General features: G+C 37.7%; 1 protein-coding gene and 1 pseudogene across 1 annotated transcript in view; one reads left to right on the top strand and one right to left on the bottom strand.

The window, feature by feature from the left end:
• The window catches only part of LOC136284284 (putative autophagy-related protein 11), a 15,715-nt gene extending 11,361 nt beyond the window's left edge, over positions 1-4,354 (top strand). Inside the window, exons 9-11 of the mRNA XM_066174287.1 lie at positions 2,362-2,481; positions 2,910-3,065; positions 3,344-4,354. Of these exons, the coding sequence (XP_066030384.1) occupies positions 2,362-2,481; positions 2,910-3,065; positions 3,344-3,706 (639 nt within the window). The 3' untranslated portion in view covers positions 3,707-4,354. The remainder of the gene's footprint in view (positions 1-2,361; positions 2,482-2,909; positions 3,066-3,343) is intronic.
• LOC136284283 (heat shock 70 kDa protein 12A-like) lies at positions 4,349-25,049 on the bottom strand (annotated as a pseudogene).

Raw genomic sequence — 25,049 nt, 5'->3', positions numbered from 1 at the left:
ACGAATCGCACTATTTTGTGCTTTTAATCGCATCTTTTTCCCAGCCAATGGCTGTTTACACAGCTGTGTACCTACGTAGCAAGTTGATGGTCATACGCAAGCATAGAAAGGACAAGGCGGCATATAACATCGAACACTTCGTTTTCATTTAGACGTTCGATAAAATTATGTAACAAAAACCAGATAAACTAAGAGAACTTATTCTTATTTATACCTCCCATGATAACGCGGTTTATTACACTCATTTTAAAATCACTGGTTGTACCTGTAGTCTGATTGGCTCTAATTGGTGTGATTTATTCACGAATCACACTATTTTGTGCTTTTAATTGGTCTTTTTCCCAGCCAATGAGGTCACACTAAAAACAAAACAATCAGATTTCAAGGCTTTTATAAAGTAACCAATCAAATTGCAGGAAAATGAAAGACAAAAGAGTATCATGTGGCAAATTTTGCAACTTTTGTTTCCAAAACTCTTATTTTTTCCCCCTGAAAAATGGATGAATTTAATTTCAAATCGGCTCAGTACTGCATCAATAAAATATTTGAACTGACCGAGTCCTGTATTTGGGCAATTTTAAAATGGATGTAAAAAAGTGGTAATTGAACCTCGTGACGTTCAATTTTGATCTGAAATCATACATGTGATTTCAAATCGAACTTGCGCTGCGCGCTCGCTCGATTTTGAAATAACGCGTATGATTTCAGCCCAAACTGCACTCCACTCAGTTCAATTACCATTATTAACGATCTCGACACCATCTATCTTTGCGTTTTTCGGTGTTCAAGTTTTAAATCAGTTTTCAAAAAATGTAACCGCTCATTATCGAAACAAATCTACCAATGTTTGCCTCACCATTCGAATACTTACCATTATTGATTTATAGGTACACAGATGTATGAATCTTCAAAAAATCGTGCCTAACTGAGGTTCTGGCTCGCTTAACGTCTACTATTGTATTGATGTTTTTTAATTTCTCGCACACGTCTGGAGCTCATTAACACAATGTCTTCTATCAAACTCTCCACCAATTCATGAAAGTAATAGGCCATTGAGCTAACCGAATTTAGCTAGAGGCTAGTCAATGCCGCTTAGCAAAATTCAAGGTTAGAAATCAGTGTTTTGGCTGCGAGATTGAACCTTTCCTCTAAATCGCGCCATTGCCATATAAATGGATGTTTCAAATTAATTCAGATTGATTCCTCGCAAAATATTTCTACTTTCAACAACCCATTTAAACACTGAGCTCAATAAATTTGTCGGACTAGGTTGCGTAATTCGATAAGAAATCGCCTTTAACTGTTGCTCAGACTAATAACTCACTATCGGTTATTCATCACGGTTATTCGGCTAGTTTGTATTAATGTTTTCATTTTCTGTCAAACCATGGGGGCTCTTGTAAACAGTCATTCGCTATTTAATTCTCTACCAAATTGTAATGAGCCTTTCTCTTGGTCGAGGGTCGAGGTATGAAGTCACATAGCTACTCAGGCATAGAGGTCAGCAATTAACGGCATTGATTTTCAAAAGTAAGGAATCATCAAGATCGAGCCGGGTCGCTTTCTGTGTTCTGGAAAATGTGCTTTGTCGCGCCTTTCGATAACTCGTGAGCAAGATATTCAGTTCGTCCAATCAAACCTCCTGTTGAAATACCTTCCTCCCATGCTAACTTTGGAGACACTCACTCTTTAATTGCTTTCTATATTCTGTTTTTATTTATCGATCAACTTTCTGATAAGCTGGTATAATCATGTTATTTGATTATAGTACTTCACATCATTCAGTAATCCTACAGTGATATTACTAGCATTGCCCCAAGTACTTTTCCACTACATTACACATGAAATATTTCACCACAGAACCATTAGTTCTCTCAGTTTATCTTCACTTGAACAAAAACTAATTTAGATCAGAAGTCAACATGGGATATCTATAAGACACTGATCGGTATGCAAACATTGTGGTGCTAATTGAAGGTCTTTTCTACCCATAAGATAGTTGAAAAGTACCTTTAAAATTAAGATGTAGCCAACATAACGCCATGTTGGTGCCTCTATAAAAAAAGATATGAAGTCGCATGTATCAGTTGCAAAAGTGTGGTAGACTTATGAGATGTGACCGTGGTAAGCGTTACACGGAGGCGACAAAAATACGGACACTTCATATGGGACTCTTTCGTAACCAGGTCCCCCTCTGACAATTGGCTTCTGGTGCCTTGAGCAAAAGCACGGTCTGCACAGTCCCCTGCATTGATAGATTGATTGATTGATTATAATTTAAGTTAAGCATGAATTATCAAACTTTGACCGTCTTTAGTAATGACTTTAACCCAGAGGCCTCTGTTGTTTTCCTTAATATAGATCGCTTACGAGATAGTGAAAAGAATAAAGGAAACCGCGTGCGACTTGTTCAATGAGTTACTGAGGATGATGATTGGTGGAGCACCACAAATGGGTAAAGATTTTTTTATTACCAGGGAGGTAAGATATAATAAATATTCTGAGTTATTCATACCGTAGCGAACGTCACGTCATGCATCGCGAGTGCACCCAGTTTACAACTTGATAAGATTGTTTAGAAGTCCAGAATACTTCTGGAAACTTCTAAACAATCAGGTTACTTCTAAACAAACAGCTCTGAGATCGAGATTAACTATTTTGCTTTTCTGATCGAACTGGTCTCTGATTGTAGTTAACCTAAAAGAGGAACTTTGCACAAACCATGGGATACAGCTGCTTAATATATCATTACTTTTCGCATAATTTGCCAAGGACATTACCATTAGTTAAAACCGTCACGTTGCTGCTTGTTAAACAATTTTATTTTAAAACGAACAGGGAAAGCATTTGTGATGTTCCTCACCTGGGAATGGATAATCGGATTTACATAATTTTCCCTTCCATTGCAGCGGTGGAGAAAGGGAAACTTCCCTCCCGAATGCGTTGTTCCAATAATTGTAAAATTGTGGGGCGACGGATTACCGCACCCTAAGGATACTGCAGACGGCATCCTGATGAACTTGAAAGAAACCGCTGATACCTGCAACCTTGAATCCCTCGAGGAGGTAATGCTTGCCGCTTGGTTTCGACAGCAATGTATCCAGAAAAAGTTGAACTACAAGATATACTATTTTTTTTATAAATTGAAAAGAGTTTAAGAGATTTCTGATTACTTTGACCTGTTCAGGACGAAAAGGTATTGAAATGGAAGAATATAAATTACAGGCTATCGTTGATGGTGGAAATATAAACAATGACGATGCCAGTAACATTAAAATGATCATTGTAATGATGATAACCTTAAGATAGTTTTCCATATTTAAGTTGCTTTTAAACCTTGCAGAACGTCAGAGTCGGGGCCTTAGAAAAGTGGAAAGAATGGTTTGAAAGGGACGAGTCATGTATGTTCCAGCCAGCTGCACAATTATTCCCACTCCTTGATAAGTACATCAAAGCTTGCCTTCGTTTGACTTGGAAAATGGTGACCCAGGTTCCACCTATGAAGCTCGAGTTCCACAGTTTTAAGTTTGACAAACGTATTCATGAGAATAGAGGATATCTAAGCAGTCACCCAGTACGTTCAGAATCTCATAGTTCTGCTAAGGAGGAGCAAGAAGAGGAAATCAGATTTTACCTTTGGCCTGGACTGCAGGATGGTGGGGGGAGATCGATTCGTAAAGCAGAGGTTATTTGTCAGATGAAATAGTAAGTCTGTCGGTTGTATTTCTAAGATGTAACTATTGCACGGCGAACGAGAGCAAACTAGCAACCAAATAGCAAATTGACAATAGCACTTTTTACCAAAATAGCCCTTTTTTTTAACCAAAAAGTGGTAATAGTCATTGTAAAAGTTACGCAGTAGAGTTCTTAAAAACGAAAAAGTGGAGCTGGAACGTTTTTGAGCATCAGCTGATTTTAAGACGCGAGCTACTCGTATACATCCGATGTTAATCTTATTTCACAAAGTTCTATATTATTGTAAGTTAGATTAAAACTAATTTAATTCAGAAATGCAAGTCTGCAACATTTACACGTGTTAAGTGGTGACGATTAGACAGAAGCTTAATGGCGAGAAACAAGCCGGGACAACTTAGTGAAACGAGATAATTTTATCAAGGCAATAGGAAAATCATAAAAATGACCACTTTTAGGTTCAATTAATTCTTGCATGATAAACAGCTAAGGTGGCATGAACAGTAATTTAAGCAATTTGACGAAATTTGTAACAACATAGCTCGAGACGGTACTTAGAAATATTCATATGAGAGCTGACGCAAAAGAGGCGATGCTGAAAACCAAGACCTTTATACAGTTTAGACTGATCAGAAATAAAAAGTATGGTACACCATTGTTATCCAAGAGGCTTTTAATTGAGCTACATGCGAGCCATTCTCTACCCAGTACCAAATGGATGGAGTAGGAAAGTTACTAATACCTTCTCTATCTTGAACACGTCAGTTACTCCAGTTTGCAATTACATATTATACAAAATGCCATTCTACGCTGGTGGCAAAATAACTTGATTCCATTCTCTTTGAAGCTAACAAATGTAACCAGTATCTCAGTTTATGTCGGTCTTATGTCGAACACTGAATAGTTTTTAAGCTTTACTACACAGGAAATCTAAATATACCGTGTTCGTGTTACCGCTGGTTTTGTCTATTGCTGTGGCTTTGATCTCTGTTCCACCAAACGTGACGCAGACGTCGATCTTTCGGTCGGTTCCTCTTGAGATGTCTGGTGACTCGACGGTGACCTCACCAATGGAAGGCCCCACGGCATCATCGGTCGTATACTTTGCGTTTGGATCGGTAGAGTTGTAAAACTTGAAACAGACACTCGTTTGACTTGCTTGTAAGGGTTGATAATCCAGGAACTTTCTAGTTTCTTCCACTCTAACCTTATCATTCTCCTTAACCATAGCTACAAAGCAATCTTTACACCAATCGACGCCTTCAATGACTTGCTTTTTCTCGATGGGGTGAACTTCGGGATTAAAACGATGATTTGTGCCAAAAACCCATACGTCGTGGACATAATTCTGGACTCCACTATATTAGGTTTTTGGCCAAACATCACCGCTCCTTGCATAACGGCAATGCTAGCGTTGTTTGGAACTAAAACCCTACATCTGCAAAACAATCGATTAATGAAACATTTTAGTATCTTACATAAAGCATGGTTCTGTAAATAGTCGAAAGCACGTCATTGTTAATGTCAGAGTGACTGATATAGCAAGACGCCTTCACTCATTGATTTATGAAAGTTTGTATTCTAGAGAGCAAAACTGAATTCACATCAATTGAAATTTATTTTTTTGTATTTAATGCTCTGAATTTCATAAAAGCATTTCAAGAATGATGCAGAGAGAATATATCATACTGCAGGCGCAAGCCCTACATATTTCCAAAGGAGCTACCATAGTAAAAATCCTTATGAACGCACGACCGTGCATTCATAACCAAATGTGTGCAGTGTCATTTCGGTTGCTAGGATTAGCCGCAAGATTTCAAAACTTTCAATATTGTTTTTCCTTTCCATCTCGATTGAGCTAAATTTTGGAGCTCACAATATAAAATGAAATATGCTCAGTAATACTCGTTCGAAAACAATGAGCGTATGGCTTTTTCAAGCAACGAAATCAAATTTGAAGTTAACAATACTTTACTCCCAAACGCGATGCAATTTATGGTTAATAATGAACGAAACGGACTTCAGCTGAAGCTTTGCGACATTGGGGACTCTTCTTTAGAACAGTAAATATTATTTTGAAGAGCTGATATGTCCTAAAAGTATTATTCAATGTTAGGCTTTTTTAAAATTGTACAATTTTAAAGTTTTCAACACAGAGATACTCAATTTCTAGTAAACAACAATTCAAATACGGTAAATCTACCACACGGGTTTCGTAAATGCAAGAAAATTGCAAGTGTTCGCTTCGTTTTCCGAACGGCAGAGATTACTTTTCAGTGTTGATATCTCCTCAGAGTATTGTTCAACAGAAGATTTTATTTTAAAAATTGGACAATTGCAGAAGTTTCAAAATTTTGCAGCAAAAAATTTAAAATTCTTCAAAGAACTGAGATGTGGTCTCTAAATATTTTTGGTCGTTTTTGCATTGTCACTTATTCAAAGTTTTCGGGTAAAACACGACTAGGTGGTAAACTCGACACAGTTGTTATTAACCATTTTTTTGTGCACATCTTGTGTCTGCATGTTATGTTATAGAAGAATTGGTTCGTGCTTTTAGATGTGCGTATGTCGAGTTATGGAACGCATTCGGGAAGTTTGAGAAGAAGCTAGTAAGTGTTGCTCTCGGCTGCACCTCGACCAACTCTTACACTTCTCTCGTGCTCTCCACACTTCCCGCTTACATCCATAACTCGATATACCCTCTCTAAGCATGAACCATTTCTTTAATATAGATCTAGCTTACTCAATTTCTATAATTTTTCTATTTTTCTCTAGTTTCCCCTGCTAAAAGAAGAGCTTTAAATTAAAGAACCTCTACCTTCGGTCAAAATTCTTCTTAATTGTCTCCTGTAGTATAATCGACTCGGCAAAGCCTCCAACGAGGAAGAAAAACTGCAATTCTTTAACTGCAGCATCCTTGAGGAGCTGTGTAAGGTGCTTTACAATTCCATTCAAAACTGGCTCAAACAACTTTTTCATAGCTGAAGGTCCCAAGCACAAGTATTCATTTCTGACAAATTGAACATCATCAGTTCGACAAGACCTTGCGAACCTTCCTGCCAGATCAGGACCACCTCGTTCAGCGATAAGAACTGTAAAGGAGCGAGGCAGACGAATCCTTGTTGTGTCCCCTTCATAAGCTCGGCGTCCTCTTTTCTTAAGCTCAAATTCGTTCATCAAGTCTAGCCAATCTGCCGGGTTTTCAGTACGAAAGGTTTCCACTGTGGCAGTTCCAAAGAACCCTTCAAGCAAGGACACGAACTGATCGTTCACTTGCTTTCCACCATAAGGTCCTCCTGTCACTTTATGAATTTCTCTGATGTTCCCGTTTGCCAATATCTCGTGAGCGGTTACGTCCAGAGTTCCACCTTTACGAAGATACAGGAAAAAATAGTATATATGTCAAGCGGCCAACACTGCGATAACTTATTACAGCTACCCCAATATTTTTAAAACATTTAATTGCAGAAGGCGAAGTGACTACTGTTAAGTAATCCCGAGACGAAGTCAAGGGGATAATTCAACAATATTTACTGAAACTGTAGCGAATATTTGTTCTAGCATAAATGCTTAGATGCTTGCGAATTCTGTTTTAAATATTCGATTTGATGCTAAAACCATTTGGTTTCAATTGTTTTGATTATTAGTATCGCGATAAGGAACCAGTTTGCGCTAGAATTTTATAGGTTCATTTAAAGTGCCCATGACACGAAATTTTTTTCTGCTTATTTATTTATCATGTGTACACGTGTCTTGGGCACTTAAGTGCCGCTCCCGCTAAGAGCGGTCCTCTCGACTTCCCATCAGAAAAAAGTTTTCTTTTATTTTTTGCCTATGAAAAGGGTTCAGGACACATGTTTCAAAAGTAGTTTAGTTCTTTTCCAATTCTCTTTTTTTGCTTCGCCACAGGCCAAAAATGATTTTTGGTTAGACCACCTCTGTGAACAGCGATCGAAAGTGTCAATTTCAAAGATTTTGTCCAGCGCGCAGCGACTGCAACAATGTAGCTCACGGAATTCTATCTTGCTACAAGTTACAAGGTGTATTCGGTTAGTTCACAGACAAAATATGGAAACTTCAGCTGAAATATTTTTCATACCAGCGTGATCAGAGGAGATCCTTATCTTCGACCTTAATTTGCATATCAAAAATTCACTACTTTGTACGAAAGAATTCTCAAAATGCAGGCGTTAATCGGGCCGAAAAAGCATATCAGTGCATAGTTTATACACCAATGAGGTCACTGATTGCCTCAAACCCGCGGGTATATCTCTAAATAGGTTGCAGTGTTTATATTTACAAAACAACACGCATACACTCCGAAACAATTCTTGCAGTTTCTCCCGAGATTTAGCATACGGAACCCGATGAACTAACTCTCTTTCTGCAAATTTGTTTCCGTCATTAATGATGTGACGCTCTTATGGACCACAACGGTTTTGAGCGACAAACTCGACATTTCTCTGCGACCATCAAACCCAGCTTGATATATTGCGTGACGTGATTGTGCAAACTTTAATTTTCTCTTTGTCATACGACCTGTTTCGCAGGTTCTACGAGTTGGAACCAATATTAGTTAATGTAACGAATTAGAATCGAAAGTTATTCAAATGGACTGGAGAATTTTATATTTTAATGAGAATTTTATCGTTTAAATGTTTACTTGATTCACGGAAAGCAAAGATTGGAGTGGCTTTGGGTATTTCAGCCCTGATTTGGAAAAAATAAAACAGTTAGTGGTATGTTCTAAACACCAGAACACCTGAAAGGACACTGGAAATGTAGTAAAGTATTTTTTAGCATCCAGAGCAAAAAGAAGAATGTGAGGCAGTGAAAGGAGACTGAGATTTCAACGCCATTTGTCGTAAAAGCTGCCACCAGCTTGTTATTGAACTCACTAAAATTTACCTGGAAGGCATCAACTTTTTTTTTCACGAAACTCGTGGATTTCAAAACTTTGAAACGACGTCCGATGAATCCTGAAACTGGAGTTTGAGTCCATTGGTAAACTATGCGAGCTGGTCTCACGAGCAGATCAAGCTCTAACGAAATCTGACAGTTTTGAAGTATTAAGCGGATGCAAAAATCGAGACAAAAATTCGTCATGACACAATTTGTCCTTTGATTTTGTCAAGAGAATTCTGGTTTTGTCTGCTATTGCAGATAGCCCAGATAGGCACTTACGAACCAATTTTAAGTTAAATAATAGCCTTCACTTTCGAGAAATTGCAAATATATTACTCGAGTGATACGAATACAACTTAAATTCCGAAAACTTCAAAAACATCTCCAGTCAGTCTGGCTTTCTGTTACTGCCTCACATTTTCCCTTGTGCTGTGGCTGTTAATTAGAAATGCGGTGGAGGTACTTGTTAAGAACTGTTTCTTAAAGTGTTCAGATGTTTAGAACATACAGATAACTGTTATATCTTTTTCCATATCGTGGTCAAACTGACCGGAACGAAACAAAATTAACTTGTAATCGAGGATTTCGCTGGATAGCTGATAGTACTACAAATAAATCGATACGTCGTCCTAGGAGAGAAATCAGGGCTTAAATATCCAAAGCCACTCCAATCTTTGCTTTCCATGAATCAAGTAAACCTTTTTAAAAGTTAAAATTCTCATTAAAATGTAATTCAGTCCATTGTAATAACTTTCGATTCTAATTCGTTACACAAACTAATTTTGGTTTCAGTTTGTAGAACCCGCGAAACAGGTCATATGGCAAGAAGAAAAATTTGCACAACACGTCACGCAATATATCAAGCTGGGTTTGTCCAGTTGACTTTGATGGTCGCAGAGAAATGTCGAATTTGTCGCTCAAAACGGTTGCGGTCCATAAGAGCGTAACATCGTCAGTTATGGAAACAAATCTGCGGAAAGGAGGGTTAGTTCATCGGGTTCCGTATGCTAAATCTCGGGAGAAACTGCACGAATTATTTCAGAGTGTATGCGTGTTGTTTTGTAAATATAAACACTGTAACCTATTTTAACTTGTTTTTGTGTCCTTTTAAGCAACGCTATATGTCTGTTATGACCAGAGTGCCAAATTTTATTCTTTAATTTTGATCTTCTCCACACTGTGCATAATGCTCAACGTAGAAGATAATCGAACGAAGTTTGAACTGTCAAAAGGAGATCTTGGTCAATTCCAAGAATCATGCAAATGATCTTTGACACGAGCGCAATTGAGCAAACACATGGATTTGCGTTGTTTTTAAGAAGTTGGTGGATGGAAGCTAGAGATATATCCGCGGGTTTGAGGCAATCCGTGACCTCATTGGTGTATAAATTATGTACTGATATGCTTTTTCGGCCCGATTAACGCCTGCATTTTGAGAATTCTTTCGTACAAAGTAGTGAATTTTTTGATATGCAAATTAAGGTCGAAGATAAGGATCTCCTCTGATTACGCTGGTATGAAAAATATTTCAGCTGAAGTTTCCATATTTTGTCTGTGAACTAACTGAATACACTTTATAACTTGTACCAAGATAGAATTCCGTGAGCTAAATTGTTGCAGTCGCTGCGCTAGACAAAATCTTTGAAATTGACACTTTCGATCGTTGTTCACAGGGGTGGTCTGGCCAAAAATAATTTTTGGCTTGAGGCGACGCAAAAAAAGAGAATTGGAGAACAACTTAACTATTTTTGAAACATGTGTCCTAAACCCTTTTCACGGGCAAAAAATAAAAGAAAACTTTTTTCCGACGGGAAGTTGAGAGGACCGCTCTTAGCGGGAGTGGCACTTAAATTCAATCAGCAAAAACGTCATATCTTTGTTTTGAAAGGTATTACCCTAAACTTAAAAGCATCTTTCTTGCTCTTTGGAATTGATCTTTCTTCATCACGTTCATCACTTCCCTGGTTACAATGAATAACGCGAAGCAGCCACCTTCTAATATAGCGCTCCTGCTATAATCACCATGCGCGAGGTAATTATTGCGAGGTATGACGCTATCCTCGACCAATCAAAGCGCACGCATTTCCATAATCACTGGAGCAGTTATACTAAATAATGATAGTTCCTGTGGATAAGATGTTAGTTCATTACTTATTTCATCATATGGCAAGGTAGTCGTGAGGTATATTTGAGGGCTCTGATTGGTTCTTACTTAGTTGGGATTTTACCTTACGGACCTTTTACACGGAAACGGTCATAAGCCGTTTTTTTTGTTTGCAAAAGCCAGCAAATTACGTATAAACAAGTTTTGTCCGAGTGCCAAAGAATTTTGTACTCACTAACCTCGCTTGCTGGAGCCGTTCCATTAAGACTATTAGCCCCTTTCGTTTTTGTACGGACCACGCTCAGCGCGGTCCGTATACTGCTCCGACCTTTGGAAAATATTCTCCGCTACGTCCTTCCTACTTATTTTGTAATAAGTTCTTATTTTCTCTGAAGTATCTCTGTCTGCAGACTTTTAAAAACAATAATTTCATAAACTACACGCGTGCCCGTGACCTGTGTAGCTTTTTGCGATATGGACCACGGTCCGGAAGTTTACATGCTTATTAAGCACGTTTTTCTGTTTTGGAATAGAGTGTTTTCTGCGTGTGTTTTTTTTAAGTTTTAAAGTACTACTAACCCCAATAATTTCCTCCACAAAAAAATAGTTTCTGTCTTTCAGTGATCATCTCAGTGAAAGAATCATCGCAATCGAATAAAACATGGCAATTCTACAAGCAGTTTAATTTTTTTTTTGGCCGCACATCTTAGGACCTTGGTCGGGGAAGGTTGTTGCGTCATTCCGGTAACCACGTTACAAGTCCTAAAAGATTGTAATGAAAAACATAAAAAGACGCACTACCAAGACAGGAAATACCGTTGAGTGTTCCCCTTTCTTTAAACATCGGAGACCTCCCATAAATAACCTAAAGTAAGTCATGTCATCCAGAGACCCACACTCGGAAATATATGATCTCTTGATGAAACTTAACCCAAATAAAAAAAGCAGTTAAGAGTCTTGCAAGCAGAACATCATGGAACCCGTCAAAAATAACTGTCAGATAAGAAAAATTCACGGCCGATAAATCTGCCTCAGAAATTACATTCTTGGGCACAAAAGTGCGCAAAGGCGAGAGATTAACAGGGAATCTTCCCTTGACGGACAGACGCATCACAAGGAGACGGAGACCTCCTAATACACGAATATTTAGACTGATTCGCTTCATCCACTAGGCGTATAGAAAGGATTCGTAAAAGGAGAAGCTGTACGCTTCGTAATAACTAATTTGTCACGCGCTTCGATTAATAAAAACGTATAGAATTTCAAAATACGCCGAAGAATAGTTGAAACCCTGAAGAAATGAGGAAATGTATCCCTGGAGTTAATTTCTCTAAGAGAGAAAGAAAAACAAAGAAAATGGAAAATAAAGGGAATTTGGGATTTTTGAGTCGAATTGGACTTGTATTGTTCCTTCGGCATTTAAAGAGGTTTTCTAATCGATTTTACTGAATTTGAGGGCTGTCGGGAAGACCTTCAAAACAACTGATTTTTAATAAAACAATTAGATTGTTCGCTCTCGATTTCTATGCGTGATGGTTGAATCGTGCTTCGCCCTCACCAACTGCTATATCACTTGATCGGTAAAAGTAGAGAATATAATTTCCAAAGCATTGAAGAGAGAGTTCAAGTTTACTAAGAGATATTGTTCTAGAATTCAATCGTGGCCCAAATTGGAGGAGATGGTGTCATGTGTAAGTAAAGTTCATGAGCATTTAACTTAATTACCTCCGATATCAATTACAAGGTATTTTGACCCAGGCCTCGCGAAGACGTCAGATATATTAGCATCTCCTTTCTCACTGGTAAATTCCCTCATCTTCATTTCCCTACAGCATATAGATGCTGCTTCTGGTTCCAAGGCAATAAGTAACTGGTCGGGTGCATCTTTTGATACTATCCCCGCCTGCAACAAACAAGACAAAAAAAAGCAATAAACAAACATGAAACATATCAAAAAAGAGATATGTTGCGATTCCCTCCTTCCCCCTAGACTCTCCAAACTAAGATTAAATCTTATGTCTGTTATATATTTCAAGAAACTTGTATTTATTGCGGAGACCTTTAAGGGAGCCTTTACATTGATGAATAATTTTGGTTCTCGACTGAACTTCTCTGAATTTTAACCTACACGCAAACATACTGGTTTATTATAAAAATACATGTTGTTAGTTTTTAGGTATTATACAGAAGAGAGGTCAGAATGAAACAAAATGGAAAAAATAAATTTAATACAATGATAAAAAGTTTGGTAATAAGTTAAGTCCGTATGCTTTAGAAAATTATCTCCTATTCGAAGTCAAACCCTTCTCCATTTATTTTCACCGAACGGGTGCAAAATCAATCCGGCACTTGCCATATATATGAGCTAAAAAGAAATATAAATAGATATGGGGCAGGAGGAATAAATTGGGTGAAAAGATACATACCTCACATGCAGCCTCCCGCATGAATTGCTTAGCAGCAGGTTCCCAAATGGCAGGGACTGTTATAACCCACTGGATATCCTTTTCACAGTACTGTTTGTCTCCAGTTCTTTCGCGGATAATTTCGATTGCTTGATCTTTGAGGTATCTTATCGAGTTAGCAAAAACCAGTAAAGCATCGATCGATTTTCCATTTCCAGCCTTCAGCTTGGTATTCCTGTCTAACGTCTGTTAGAACAAAGCAAAGGTGTTTGAATATACACCCAGATAAGTTAAGGCCGTAAATAGTTTTCCTTTATTTTTTAACTGTTCCTTCTTTCTTCTTTTTCGAAAGCTATGTTCTCCTTACTACGTAAGTTTGCAGTTTTAGGTGCGAACAATTATTTTTCTTTTTTGTTTATTTATGTTGCTCCTCATACCCTCAGATTCTTATCATTTTTGGCGTGGTGTTGCATGAAGAATAAGTCGAGTTGCTGAGGATTTTAAAATATCAGTTATCATTACCGAAAACAGTCCTTAGGAATGTTGTCATCACGACTTCCCTCACACGGACAATCAGACCACACGATCACATTTATTTAAAATGATTCAAAAGTTCTAGATGGACTTTTAGAACACAGAAACAACTTAAACCCTTCATTTAGCCTCGCTTCCAGCAATTTCTCGTCATGTAGATTTAACTGTAAAGAATACTGGCAAGTATTTTTGTTTTTAAAATAAGATTTATTGATTGCGAATGAATTATTCGATAGTCTGGGTAGTCTTCTGCCCAAAATGCGAACACTTTCTAAAGGCAATCGTATATTATCATTATTTTTCCAGTCTATTTTTGACATATTTTTCTATGGTGTCTTAGGGTTAATAAATTTATTTTTTCTAATAGTTAAAGCAAAGATTGTGAAACATATTGAAACAAAAAGGAGAGAAACAGAAACAAAACAAAATAAATACTCCTGAAAATGAAAGGTTTACATACTAGTTTCAGGATGTAAAGCTATAGTCGGTCAAACCATGGCTTTACCTTCGTATTATGAAGTGTCATCTTGAAATGTTTGAAGTAGAGATATTCCCGATCTTCACCATGGAGAAAGTTGGCGTACTTTTCCTCTGCTTCGTATCCAAATGAATCAAATTTCTCATCAGGACGTAGCAAAAGAGAGGTTGGCGTTTTAAGAGTTGCTGCTCCTTGGTCGTATCCCCATGCTTTGTTCACATGGATACCTCCTTCTCCCTTCCTTTGGTTGAAAGCAAAAGCAAAGCCACTGTATGTGGTCCCAAAATCAATTGCTACCACGGCTATGTAAGAAGAACCTGCAGAGAACATCGAACCTTTAAATCCTAGGGAGCAAAGACTACCTTAACAAGTGAAACTGGTATACACCAACTGGGGCAAAAGTTAGGAGCAGTACAATTTCTTATGAATCGGAAGCTAGAGGAGCTGCTTAAATAGCTTCCACTGGTTTTTGCTAAATAAATGCTGAATAATTACGAGACAAATAGTATCGGTACTATGGCAAGATGTCTAACATTATGTAACCTACAGCTGAAATATTCATCCAACTTGTGGTCGGAGAGCAAGAACTAGAAGAGCTCTCTGGTCCTTTGCCCGCATACTTTTTCAACAATGCAATAAAAAGTCTTAGACTTTAACTATTCACACTGATCAAATTCTTTATTTTAGTATTACTTGAAAAGTTAAGTCAGCATCTTGGATCTTGAGTTTACATTTGATGTGTTCGAGTGCAGAAGACGAAAGCAATGTGTGTTCCGTGAATGATACAAACGACACGTTCGCTTATGGCATCTATGTCGATAGTTATTTTGATCAACGGTTGATGATAGCAGATGGGTTGCAGTCTATGATCTAATTTAAGGATGTGAATAGACATGGTTGTTTTACAAGTAATTCCGCAAGGTGTTTGTTTCTCCACATCTATTGCAACTTTCTGTTCCATGTCTGGACGTGATCACATGACATAAACTTTGTTTCCCCAAGAAATTGTCAAATCATCACTTTATTCGATCGAAGAAAATAAGGATTTTAAAACTCCCGCTCATACTGCGTTTAGATTAATAATCATAGAAGTGGAGAATATGTTCCAGTTGTAAGTTGCGGCCACACATGTGTAAAGCTTTGGTTTTGTTCCGAGATTTTGTTAAGATGTCCTCATTTTTCTCTAGAAAACCTATTATGCCAGATACTTTTCCACTTGTTTCTGATTTCAGTCGAACTCTATCGGAAGTGACATTACCCAACGATAATAATGCGATAACAACTAAAGACTTGAAGAAATTGTTACTTCGATCATCAATGAAATAACAATATATAACCTCAAGAAATTAAAGCTTGGAAAAAAACACCAACATCTTCTGTCATCATTACTGAGGGATAAACAGGATAATCTCACTTAGAAAACTGTGGTGTTTGAAGAAAATATGATCGGCAGCAATCAAAAGCTTGTAGGCATGAAAGCTGGGTTATCTCATCTTTGCTAGGGGCCTTAAGTACTCAGAACAGCAACGCCGAGAGAGACATCGATTAAAAAATTTTATCCATTATTAAAAGGCTGGACTTGTTTACCTTCTCTTGCAGTGTCACATCCCAATTTCAGTAAAAATATGGGAGCTGCTTTGAGTTCCAAATAGAAACTTGAATCAGTTGTCATCGGAGTCTCCGTTAGCATGCCACGCAAATGTAAGTGATTTCAAGTGCCGGGGACTTTCAAGAAATGTTAAAAGCTTTAAAACGCATGTACTGAGGTACTGTTCTGCTCGTCATTTCTTTTTGCAAAGTTTGGTCATTATAAAGTGCGTATTTCTAAATTTGAAGAAAGTTGAGATTTTATCTAATCATTAGCTATTCTATACCGAGAATTCTGTGTGAGTGGCCAAATGTTTTAATTGTATGTACTAGAAGCAAAAATTAAAAGGTTTTTTTTCCACACAGTATGTTGCAACGATTAAAGTACACGATATAGCATTCTCCGCAATTAATAAAGACTTTGTGCCTTAATTTAACCCTGTGTACTCACTCTACCTTTGCTGCATCTCCTTTCATCTCCGCTTGAACGACAGAAACAGGATAGCCACGTTTATCGAAAAACTGGCACATTGCCTCTGATTTTTCGGAAAAATCAGAGTCGTCACTACATAAACGACGAAGTCTGATAAACTGTGAAAAAAGTACGGAATTCTTGACGTGTGATGGATGCGAAGATGAATACAGCAAGTTACTACGTGAATCTGTAGGTTTGTAGTAAATATTAGTGCATAGGCCGATGCTTTCAATTGAAATTTTGATGTCTAGAAAAGCCAACTAAATTTCACAGGTACATTTCAGAGCCAGGTGAAAGGAATTGACGGCGGTTCAAATTAATATTCCCACCAATAACGTATCTCCATCTTCTGCATATAAACCCACACCCAACCCACAATTCCTACAATTGCTCTGACGAAGGGCTAACGCTCGAAACGTCAAATTTTAAACTCTTTACGGTGGCTAATTTACCTTTTCTTGAAATATGGCCCGTCTAAAATCATGCTAATCAAGGCTTTCAATGAAGCTGGAACTCTTCTGGCATTGCAGTCGCTGAGTAAGGATTCATTAAATAACTTGTTTTTCATGGTTGAAGATGTCCTTTCTTATTCACGCTACCCGAGCAAGGTGAAGTACCTCAGAATCATTGTCTCGCTTTCAAGCCTTCAGTATGACCTCTCCTATGTGTTTGCCACATGCCAACACATCTTCACGCCCTTGCTTGTAAGGCACACTGACTGAAAACGCTGACCGCATTCCAATCACTCCCACATTTCACCCTCACAATGCATGCAGTTAAATCTATCATTCTTAAAAACTTTAAATTACTCCAAAACGATTCAGAGACTGGTACTATCTTTTCGCAACCTCCACTAATTTCATTCAAACGTGACAACTTTTTGGTCAGAAGTTCATTTCAAACCAATTACCAATCTGGAACTTTCAAATGCGCTCGCTCACGATGCAAAACTTGTCCTTTCATTTATAACGTAGAGAAAATGTTGGGACCTAAGAGATCCATTAAGATCACTGATCACTTTACGCGTACCTCCGCCAATGTCATTGAGTACATAACTTGCACTTGTTTCAATTAGTTATACATTAGTGAAACAGGAAGACGGCTAGGTGACCGATTCCGAGAACACCTTCGCAACGTACAAAGAAACGACAAGGACGCATCCAAACCAGTTGCTAGACGTTTAAATCTTCCTAATCATTCTAAACAGCACATGGTAGTTTGCTGCCTTTCCCTACATCCAGGCAGTTCGGAAAGCCGCAAAACTCTAGAACAAAAATTTATCTTTCAAATCGGCACTCTTAATCCCCACGGTATCAACGAGCACTTTTCATTCAAAAAAATTATTCTTGTTTTCTCGTCACTATATTCCCACCAATAGCATAGCTCCATTTTCTGCATATAAACCCACACACAACCCACAATTCCTCCAATCGCTCTGACGAAGGGCCAACGCTCGAAGGTCAGCCTTTAAACTCTTTGTGGTGGTCAATTTACTTTTTCAACCCAGTTGTTAACCCTAAATTACATGCATATTTTTGAGCCTAGATCCCCTCGTCCACAGCTAGTCTTAGCACGAATACTCCTCACAAAAACTTGAATATTTCGCAGAAAGAAACTGCAGTTGCCACAGAAATTATTCTTGGTTTGGTAATTTAACAAAGATAGGTGATTACATCCATGATTTTTGTAAGCTTTTCATGCTATTTACGGAATTGAACTGATAATAAAAATAAAGGAAATGTAAAATTATTGTGACATTTTGCTTTTTTCCGGATTATAAAGCCCATTTCTGAATAGAGATTTCCTATGTAATTTAAGCTAAACAACTTGAAAAAGTGAACCTCAGAAGATGCTGACCTCAGCGTTTTTTTCAGTAAAACCCGTTAATTACCGTTACATGACTTTTTGGCCGTGCCTCTATATCCAAGTTTGTTAACTTCATGGAGGAAAACAAAATGCAGAGTTCGACTCATAAAAACGCACAATTCATTTTCTTAACAGCCTGACTAAATGGAATTATGTGGGCCATATTTGAGACGGCAAACATTTTGCTATTTTATTCCGAGTTTTTTAAGGGCATTGGCCATTTCTGTTTGCATAAGATTATAAAGACTATAATCAAACGAAAGCAGCGTAGCACCATACTTCTAGGGAATAGCAGTAACCCATAAAGCCGAAAAAATTTGGACTTACGACCGTTCGACACCGTACGGTGCAAACGTTAAGCATGCGCAGCCAATGGCATTGCGTGCACTAGTTTAACCACTACGTAATTGGAAGGGCGAGGGAGAAGGTAATGCGCAGACGCGATTGCGTGCACAACTTGAATACCCCATCAGTGTACACTAGTAAACACCTGCAGATGATGATGAGTTGTCATGCTCGAGTGCTAAACTTCAGTGCTGCGTAGCGCGGGCGCACGGTTAGGCGTTACACGATGACTTCACGTGGGCTAGTAGATGTGAAGTCGCACAAATAAAGAATCTTTTTGATCTGGAAATCATACTGATGAGGTTGTAGTTGAACAGTTATTCTTAGTATTTTGCAATTTCTAATCAACTTGCAAAGTAAAGTTTTGTCAACCGCAGGAAAATATTATAATTCAGGTTCGTGGAGAAATGGTTTTGAGTAAAAATAGGCTGGAAAGAGAGAGAGTGACTAAGGAGTGCAAGAAGTGAAAGGCGCAAAGCGAGTCGAGAGAAACGCGAAAGAGAATAGAAAGTACGCTTACATAGGCAATACACGGCGAGATAACGTGAAAGAGAACAAGGAAGGCTAAAGTAAAAAGGCGAATGTTTAGCGATGGGCAACGTGAGAAGGAAATACAGAGAGTCCCAGAAAACAGACTGAAAAGAAACATCAACAAAGAGAAACGAACTACAAAGGATCCTGGAAAGAAGAGGAGGTAAGCGTGGTCTTATCTGGGTTTCCCCTTATGCTAAGGCCCAGAAATATTTAAACTTTTTTCAGTTAATCGTCGTTTTATACTAGCTTCATTGCTGTTTTGTTGGAGGCAACAAATTAAATCTCGTTTCGGTAATTCATCTCTTTAAAACCCTCGTGCCGGTTCATCGCTCGAATAACATTTCAAACCGTTCGTATTCTTCAAATTATTTCTTGTCCTATCGTTTGGAATGTTTAATGCAGTCGTGGTGTTAAAGAAAAAGAAGTTATCTTACGGATTATCTTTTGGTTAGAAAGTTCTCAAATAATAGCGAACGGCGTAAGCAAGTTTCTATCGTTCACTCTTCAGTTAGCTATCGCAGCGTTTACTTCATCCATTTAGGAAAATCGCGCTTCGTTAAAAAGGAGATCGTTCGGTCCAATAACGTTAGTCTGTGGAGATTATTAAGCTATAAACTGAGAAGATTGTGCCCTTTGGTTCATCAGTGACAGCATTAATTATTTCAAATCTGTATTTCTCGGTCCAAGCGACACCAAAATTAGTTCCTTCATAAGGCTCAAATCCAATATAACGTTCGAGCACGTGAAAAACTCCCTGAAAAAAGCTAAATTTTTGGAAATTGATTGTGATGAAATCCCTGTTCCGTTTGCTGTACTGCAGGGATACTGAGTAGTTCAAAATCCCCACTTCGTGATAATTTTCGTGCGAGTCGTACAAATTGCTACTGTGGCGACTGGGTTTTACATGTAGTACTGCCGCTGACAAGATTTCTGCTCTCAGATTCTCAGTGTTTACGAGCGTTCAATCGAATTTTTTTTTTGGTTGTTTTTACCTCAGAAAGCGGAAATGTGCTGACATATATCGGAAAATATCCATTTCTTATTTCTCGTCTGTTATACAAGTATAACAGTGTATCGTCAGAGGATTTCGGATCGCTCAAATTCCCATGAAAGAAGGTGCAGCGCTCGGAATCTGGATGATATGCACATTATTTGAGGTATACGTTTGTAGTTATCTCGAGTTGTCCTCCATGAAGGTTGATCAATTGTTTTTTAAAAGATGACAACCAGAGGCGAGATTTCTCTTCGGGATATTGATCAAAAGATAACATTCTTTCAAAGCCTTGCATGCTTCATTTGTCTGAAACATTTGTTGTTGAAAACATTAGATGTAAACATCGCCAAATTATGCAATATCTGATTTTTGAGCTTCGTTCGCGAATTGCCCCTTTAAAAAGTAGGGGCAGGCCCGCAGAGATTTTTACATATTTAAAAACTACAATATTATAACCAGCTTGGTAAGTAGTTTCAGTTCCAGAATCGGTGTACTTTTGGAGAAATTTAGATAAACGTTTTCCCTGTTTTACCTGAAAACAAAAATGACCGAAACTGTACCGAGATAAATAATCTATTGGTGTGTTCACATTCAATCCCAGGGAAAATTAAATGTACCAAAGTAAAGACGAATGATGTAACTATGTATGGTAAAAGTGCCAATTTGTAATGTTGTATTTAGCTTGAGATAGAGAAATAAAGATTTCACTCTTTTTTTGCGACGTTTTTGTATGAAAATGAGGCCCCAGGCCTCGAACAAGCAGCCGTTGTTACCATGGCAAGTGTGCTGGGACCTTTACAGAGGGCATTTTTGTGCATCCCCCCTGAGTGCCTAACTGAATGCAAAATTTGAAGGGGTGTTGAAAATTTTCATATCCCAAGATGTTTGATTCTTACAGAGACTTGTTCTTAAATACGAACTATACGCTTTGAAGGCGTTGACTCGAGCTTTCTTAGGCGATTTTCCATGCAACGCTTAGGAATTTTTGTCAGTCAGGCCCGTTTTTTTGAAGGGTAGATAGCGCTATGCATTGGATGAACAACACTGAAGTGCATAACTCAATTGGTTTTGATGGTGTTTATCCGGTGAACAGTGATTTATGAAGTCGTACTGAAATTGGCTGTGCTTCTGGTACATTTTCACTAAGTCATGCAATTCAGCATCTTCTTCCTTACTTGGCAGGTAAGCCTGTACATGTTTATCTATGTAGTCTATATATGCTTGTTTGTTGTCACAAGTTAGCTTGGGGTAGTCAACTCACTATATAAGGGCATGTAGGTAGGGACTCCCTCGCATCTCAAATTCGATACGAAGAGCGTAGTACACTATTTTACCAATAGGTTTAGCATTAGTGAGCAAAACCTCACTGAAGAATGTTTCAACTCTATACTGGAAATAATCTGCATCATTATAGTCTGTATCGTTTTGTAAAGCTGTGAGGCTGCTGTTAATATTCATAGCATCAACTACTATATATATATCTTTGTACGATGGATTATGTACTTTGAGCCAGTTGAGAACTTGTTCTATTGACTCTGGTTGTATTGCTTGAAAGTAAAAATGTCCTCTAAACTGTAATTTTCTTTAAAGCTTTAGCATTATAATGCCAAATCTCTGAAGTGGACGAGGGATTTGATTACATATCTGATCACGTTCCACAGGTACGTTACTTATTGCACCTTCAATTTCTCTCTGTTGTCCTTTAGGCATGATAATAATCTTCTGAAATACTATGCGTTGAGCGATTAGTAATCGCTCTAGTTTTCATAGTGGAGCCAGTTGTGTGGGTGTTTCATCAACAACATACATATTATTCACAACAGCCTGACATGGTAGTTCTCCTTTTATCACTTTTGAATGACATTTCTTGCATATATATTCTTTACCATCAAATGATTGTTGAATATTGAAAAATGTGGGTAAAAAAAATGGGGTACTTGTTGTTTATGCACCTCATTACTAATTTTTTTTATAAAGCATTCGATTACAGATAGTACATATGAAATAGGGGCCTTCTCTTATTTTTCTCTTAAACTGTTTAATGCAGGATTCAATAGATGTGGCTTTGTCCCTGATCCTTTCTTTTCTTTTATCCAATAGATCTCTTTTAGCTTCTGTATTCATCGATTCGTATTTTTCTGTGCGTTTCTGAAATAATTCTTTCTTCTTTTTCACATCCATGGATTGATATTTTTCTTTGCATTTGTGAAGTAATTTTTTCCTCTCTGTACTATCTGAAGATTGGTGATTTTGTCCGCGTTTGCAAGATAATTGTTTCTTTTTTGTAGGATCCATTGTTGAATATCTCTTTTGAATCCCTTCTACAAACCTTTTTTCGGCAACAGGGTCCACGCTGTCATATTCATGTTTTTTCCTGTGTTTTCTCACCATATTTTTCCTTTCATTTTCACTAGTTTAATTTCATAAGAACAGGTAATAAATTGTATATCATACTCTCTAGTCTGACATTGCTGTTTATTTGGATTAATATCATGAATTGCCTCTACAAGTTTGTTTACACCACTGATGAATTTTATGTGTTTCATTGCAAGTGAATTACCATCTTCATATGTCAGAAGTGATAACAATCTTAAGGTAGTATTTTGTTGATAAATACGAGCTACACAGTAACTTGAAATCCACATTAAAAGTCCTGTTAACCAATTGTGTCTTAAAATCAAAGGTCTTTAAAGATATCTTTCTTTCAGCTAATTTAGTTAATTTTCCGTGATTGAGTTTATCAACGTCTACATTTATCTTAATGCTAAAAATTGTAACACTGTTAGGAATATAAATAGATGCTTAATGATGTTCACTTTGCATTGTATTGTTAAGCTGAATCGGCACCATATATAACTCTTTAATTTTCTGCGTTTCTGAGAGAGACGTTTAAAGATGTTCACTGGTACTCTGCTTGGTTTACGATCACGTTTGTAGCCCTGATATTCACATACAACACGACTACAATTATAATATACATGCTTTGCATGAAGAGATCTGAATTCCTGAGCATTCATTGACCCTAGAACATCATTATGTTCATGTACATCAGTCAAATTGATGCCTTTTTCTAGTATACCACAGTCATCAAGAGAATTTAACATGTCTTCTACCAAGCACGTGCAACTCCATGCGCAGTGCAAACCAACATTCCCATCGCTTGTACAACAATAGCAGTGATAATGTTAGCAATTAGCAATCGTTTACAAGTATTGATTAAAGTAAAAACAAACAAAACAGTCAGGATATTTAACACAAGAGTTAAGCTGAGATATTTACAGCTCAAGTTGTTTCTTTGAATATCCTCCTCTTTATCCAATGTGGTGCTTTGCTTGATGTTGTTTGCCTCAACATCCAAGTTCTGCTCATCAAGATCCGTGATTTTTTCAACATCTGAGGTATTCACATCTTTCAAAGTTTTCAACGCTTTTAAGCTATAGAATTCGTGGACCAACCCATTCCGAAATCGCTCGACATCTTTTAGTGTGGGCCTACCACGAATGGCGTTTGTATGTGAGACGAGCGTATAAGGCATTATTCTTTCAGGAGATTTCTTCACAAAACACGGCGGTATTCTGTATAAATTGTGTTGTTTGCGAGAAATGGCTCTGAAGCTGCGTTTCCAGGGTTGTCGCTAGGAACGCCTGGAACCTTTGGTGCGAAAAGTACACATTTGGCGACCAAATACGACGAAGAACGGATTGCATTTTTAGACTCGACCTTTCCTACGGAAGCTCGAGTAATTAAATTATGGATCGCAAATGTGTGATGCAAACAAACTCACGGGTTAATTGGATTTAATCCGAGTGCGGAAAGAATTAATTTCATTGTTTGGTCAGAGTGATTTCAGCGTTATGTTTTCATGCCTTCTACTCGATTACAGTATTACAGAAATAACATCAAAAGGTGCTAAGATTATGAAAATACTTTCGCCCGAATGGAGTCCGATTGCACGTTGAGATTTGGCTTTAAGCTCTTATAAAAAAGCATTTCGTACACTAAACATTCAAATTTGTTTCTGCATTTCTTGAGTTCTTCGAAACGCTTTGGCAGGTCCCGAGGCATCGTCCCGTGCACGTTCTTGTAGCGTTTGGCAATGGCGGGGGATTGTTGTTTATGTCCTTTTACACGATTAAGTTAATGTACGCGTGTGTAACTATTCGATTACTAATCTAATGTGGCATTGAGCTCATAAGCACGCTGTAAGCACATGTTTATCGTAAATAATTGTTACTTACAGTTTTTGAGTTCAAGAGCAGTCTTTGGGAATTAATGAGTCCGTTTCTGTAACCTACCTGGATATTTTCTGTTGGACTCATTGAGATACAATCTCGGAATTTCATAAGTGATTAAGAGCGATAAATTCGTATCGACACCACTATCAAAGAATATTGCAGGCAGTTTTCTTAACGCATTATCAGACGAATTTACAATTCATGAGCCATCTCTGTAACTTGCAAAAGATGAGCTTAAGAAAAACGAATATTTTCTCGCTCACAACAACGGCATGCATGAACCTTATGGTTAAGTGGCTTTATTCAGGTTGAAAGGTAGGCTGAGAGTAAAATAGCTGGATCTCGCCTCTACTTGCTTCTCAGTTCGTGCATCAATCCTTTTACATAGTATCTACTGGCATGTTTTCTTCAAGTTCGAAAGTGAACATGTTAGTTAGCATGATCTTACATCAACAGTCGAGAAATCGAAAGTAATTCACTTCCGGGCATGATCTGTTTATCTCATTCTCATTTCAAATTCCAGTAGCTTTTACGTCTTTTTCGATGATTCTTGTAAACAATAATTGATAAATATTTGTAACGAAGTAGGTACAATTTACAATAATCGAACGCTTTGAAAAATTGGATCCGGTTGTAATTCCAAAAAGCGTTTATTCGTCAACCTTTAATAAAGCTTTATGTTGCATAATTTATAAATGCTATCACATAACACTTATTTCGTTTCCCTCGAATAGTAAATGTCTGTTCTTTTATAAATTAAACAAGGATTTTGATACGTACCACTCATACTGCTTTCAAGCTAATAGTCCCTTAAATGATGAAGAATCTTTATGTTGAATAGTACACGTCGTTCACCCCAGAGGAAATGCTTATGTGGTACAACGTAAATATGTC

This window comes from Pocillopora verrucosa, chromosome 11 (assembly GCF_036669915.1).
Source record: "Pocillopora verrucosa isolate sample1 chromosome 11, ASM3666991v2, whole genome shotgun sequence".
Taxonomy (NCBI): Eukaryota; Metazoa; Cnidaria; class Anthozoa; order Scleractinia; family Pocilloporidae; genus Pocillopora; species Pocillopora verrucosa.
This window is presented reverse-complemented; position numbering and strand designations above follow the sequence as displayed.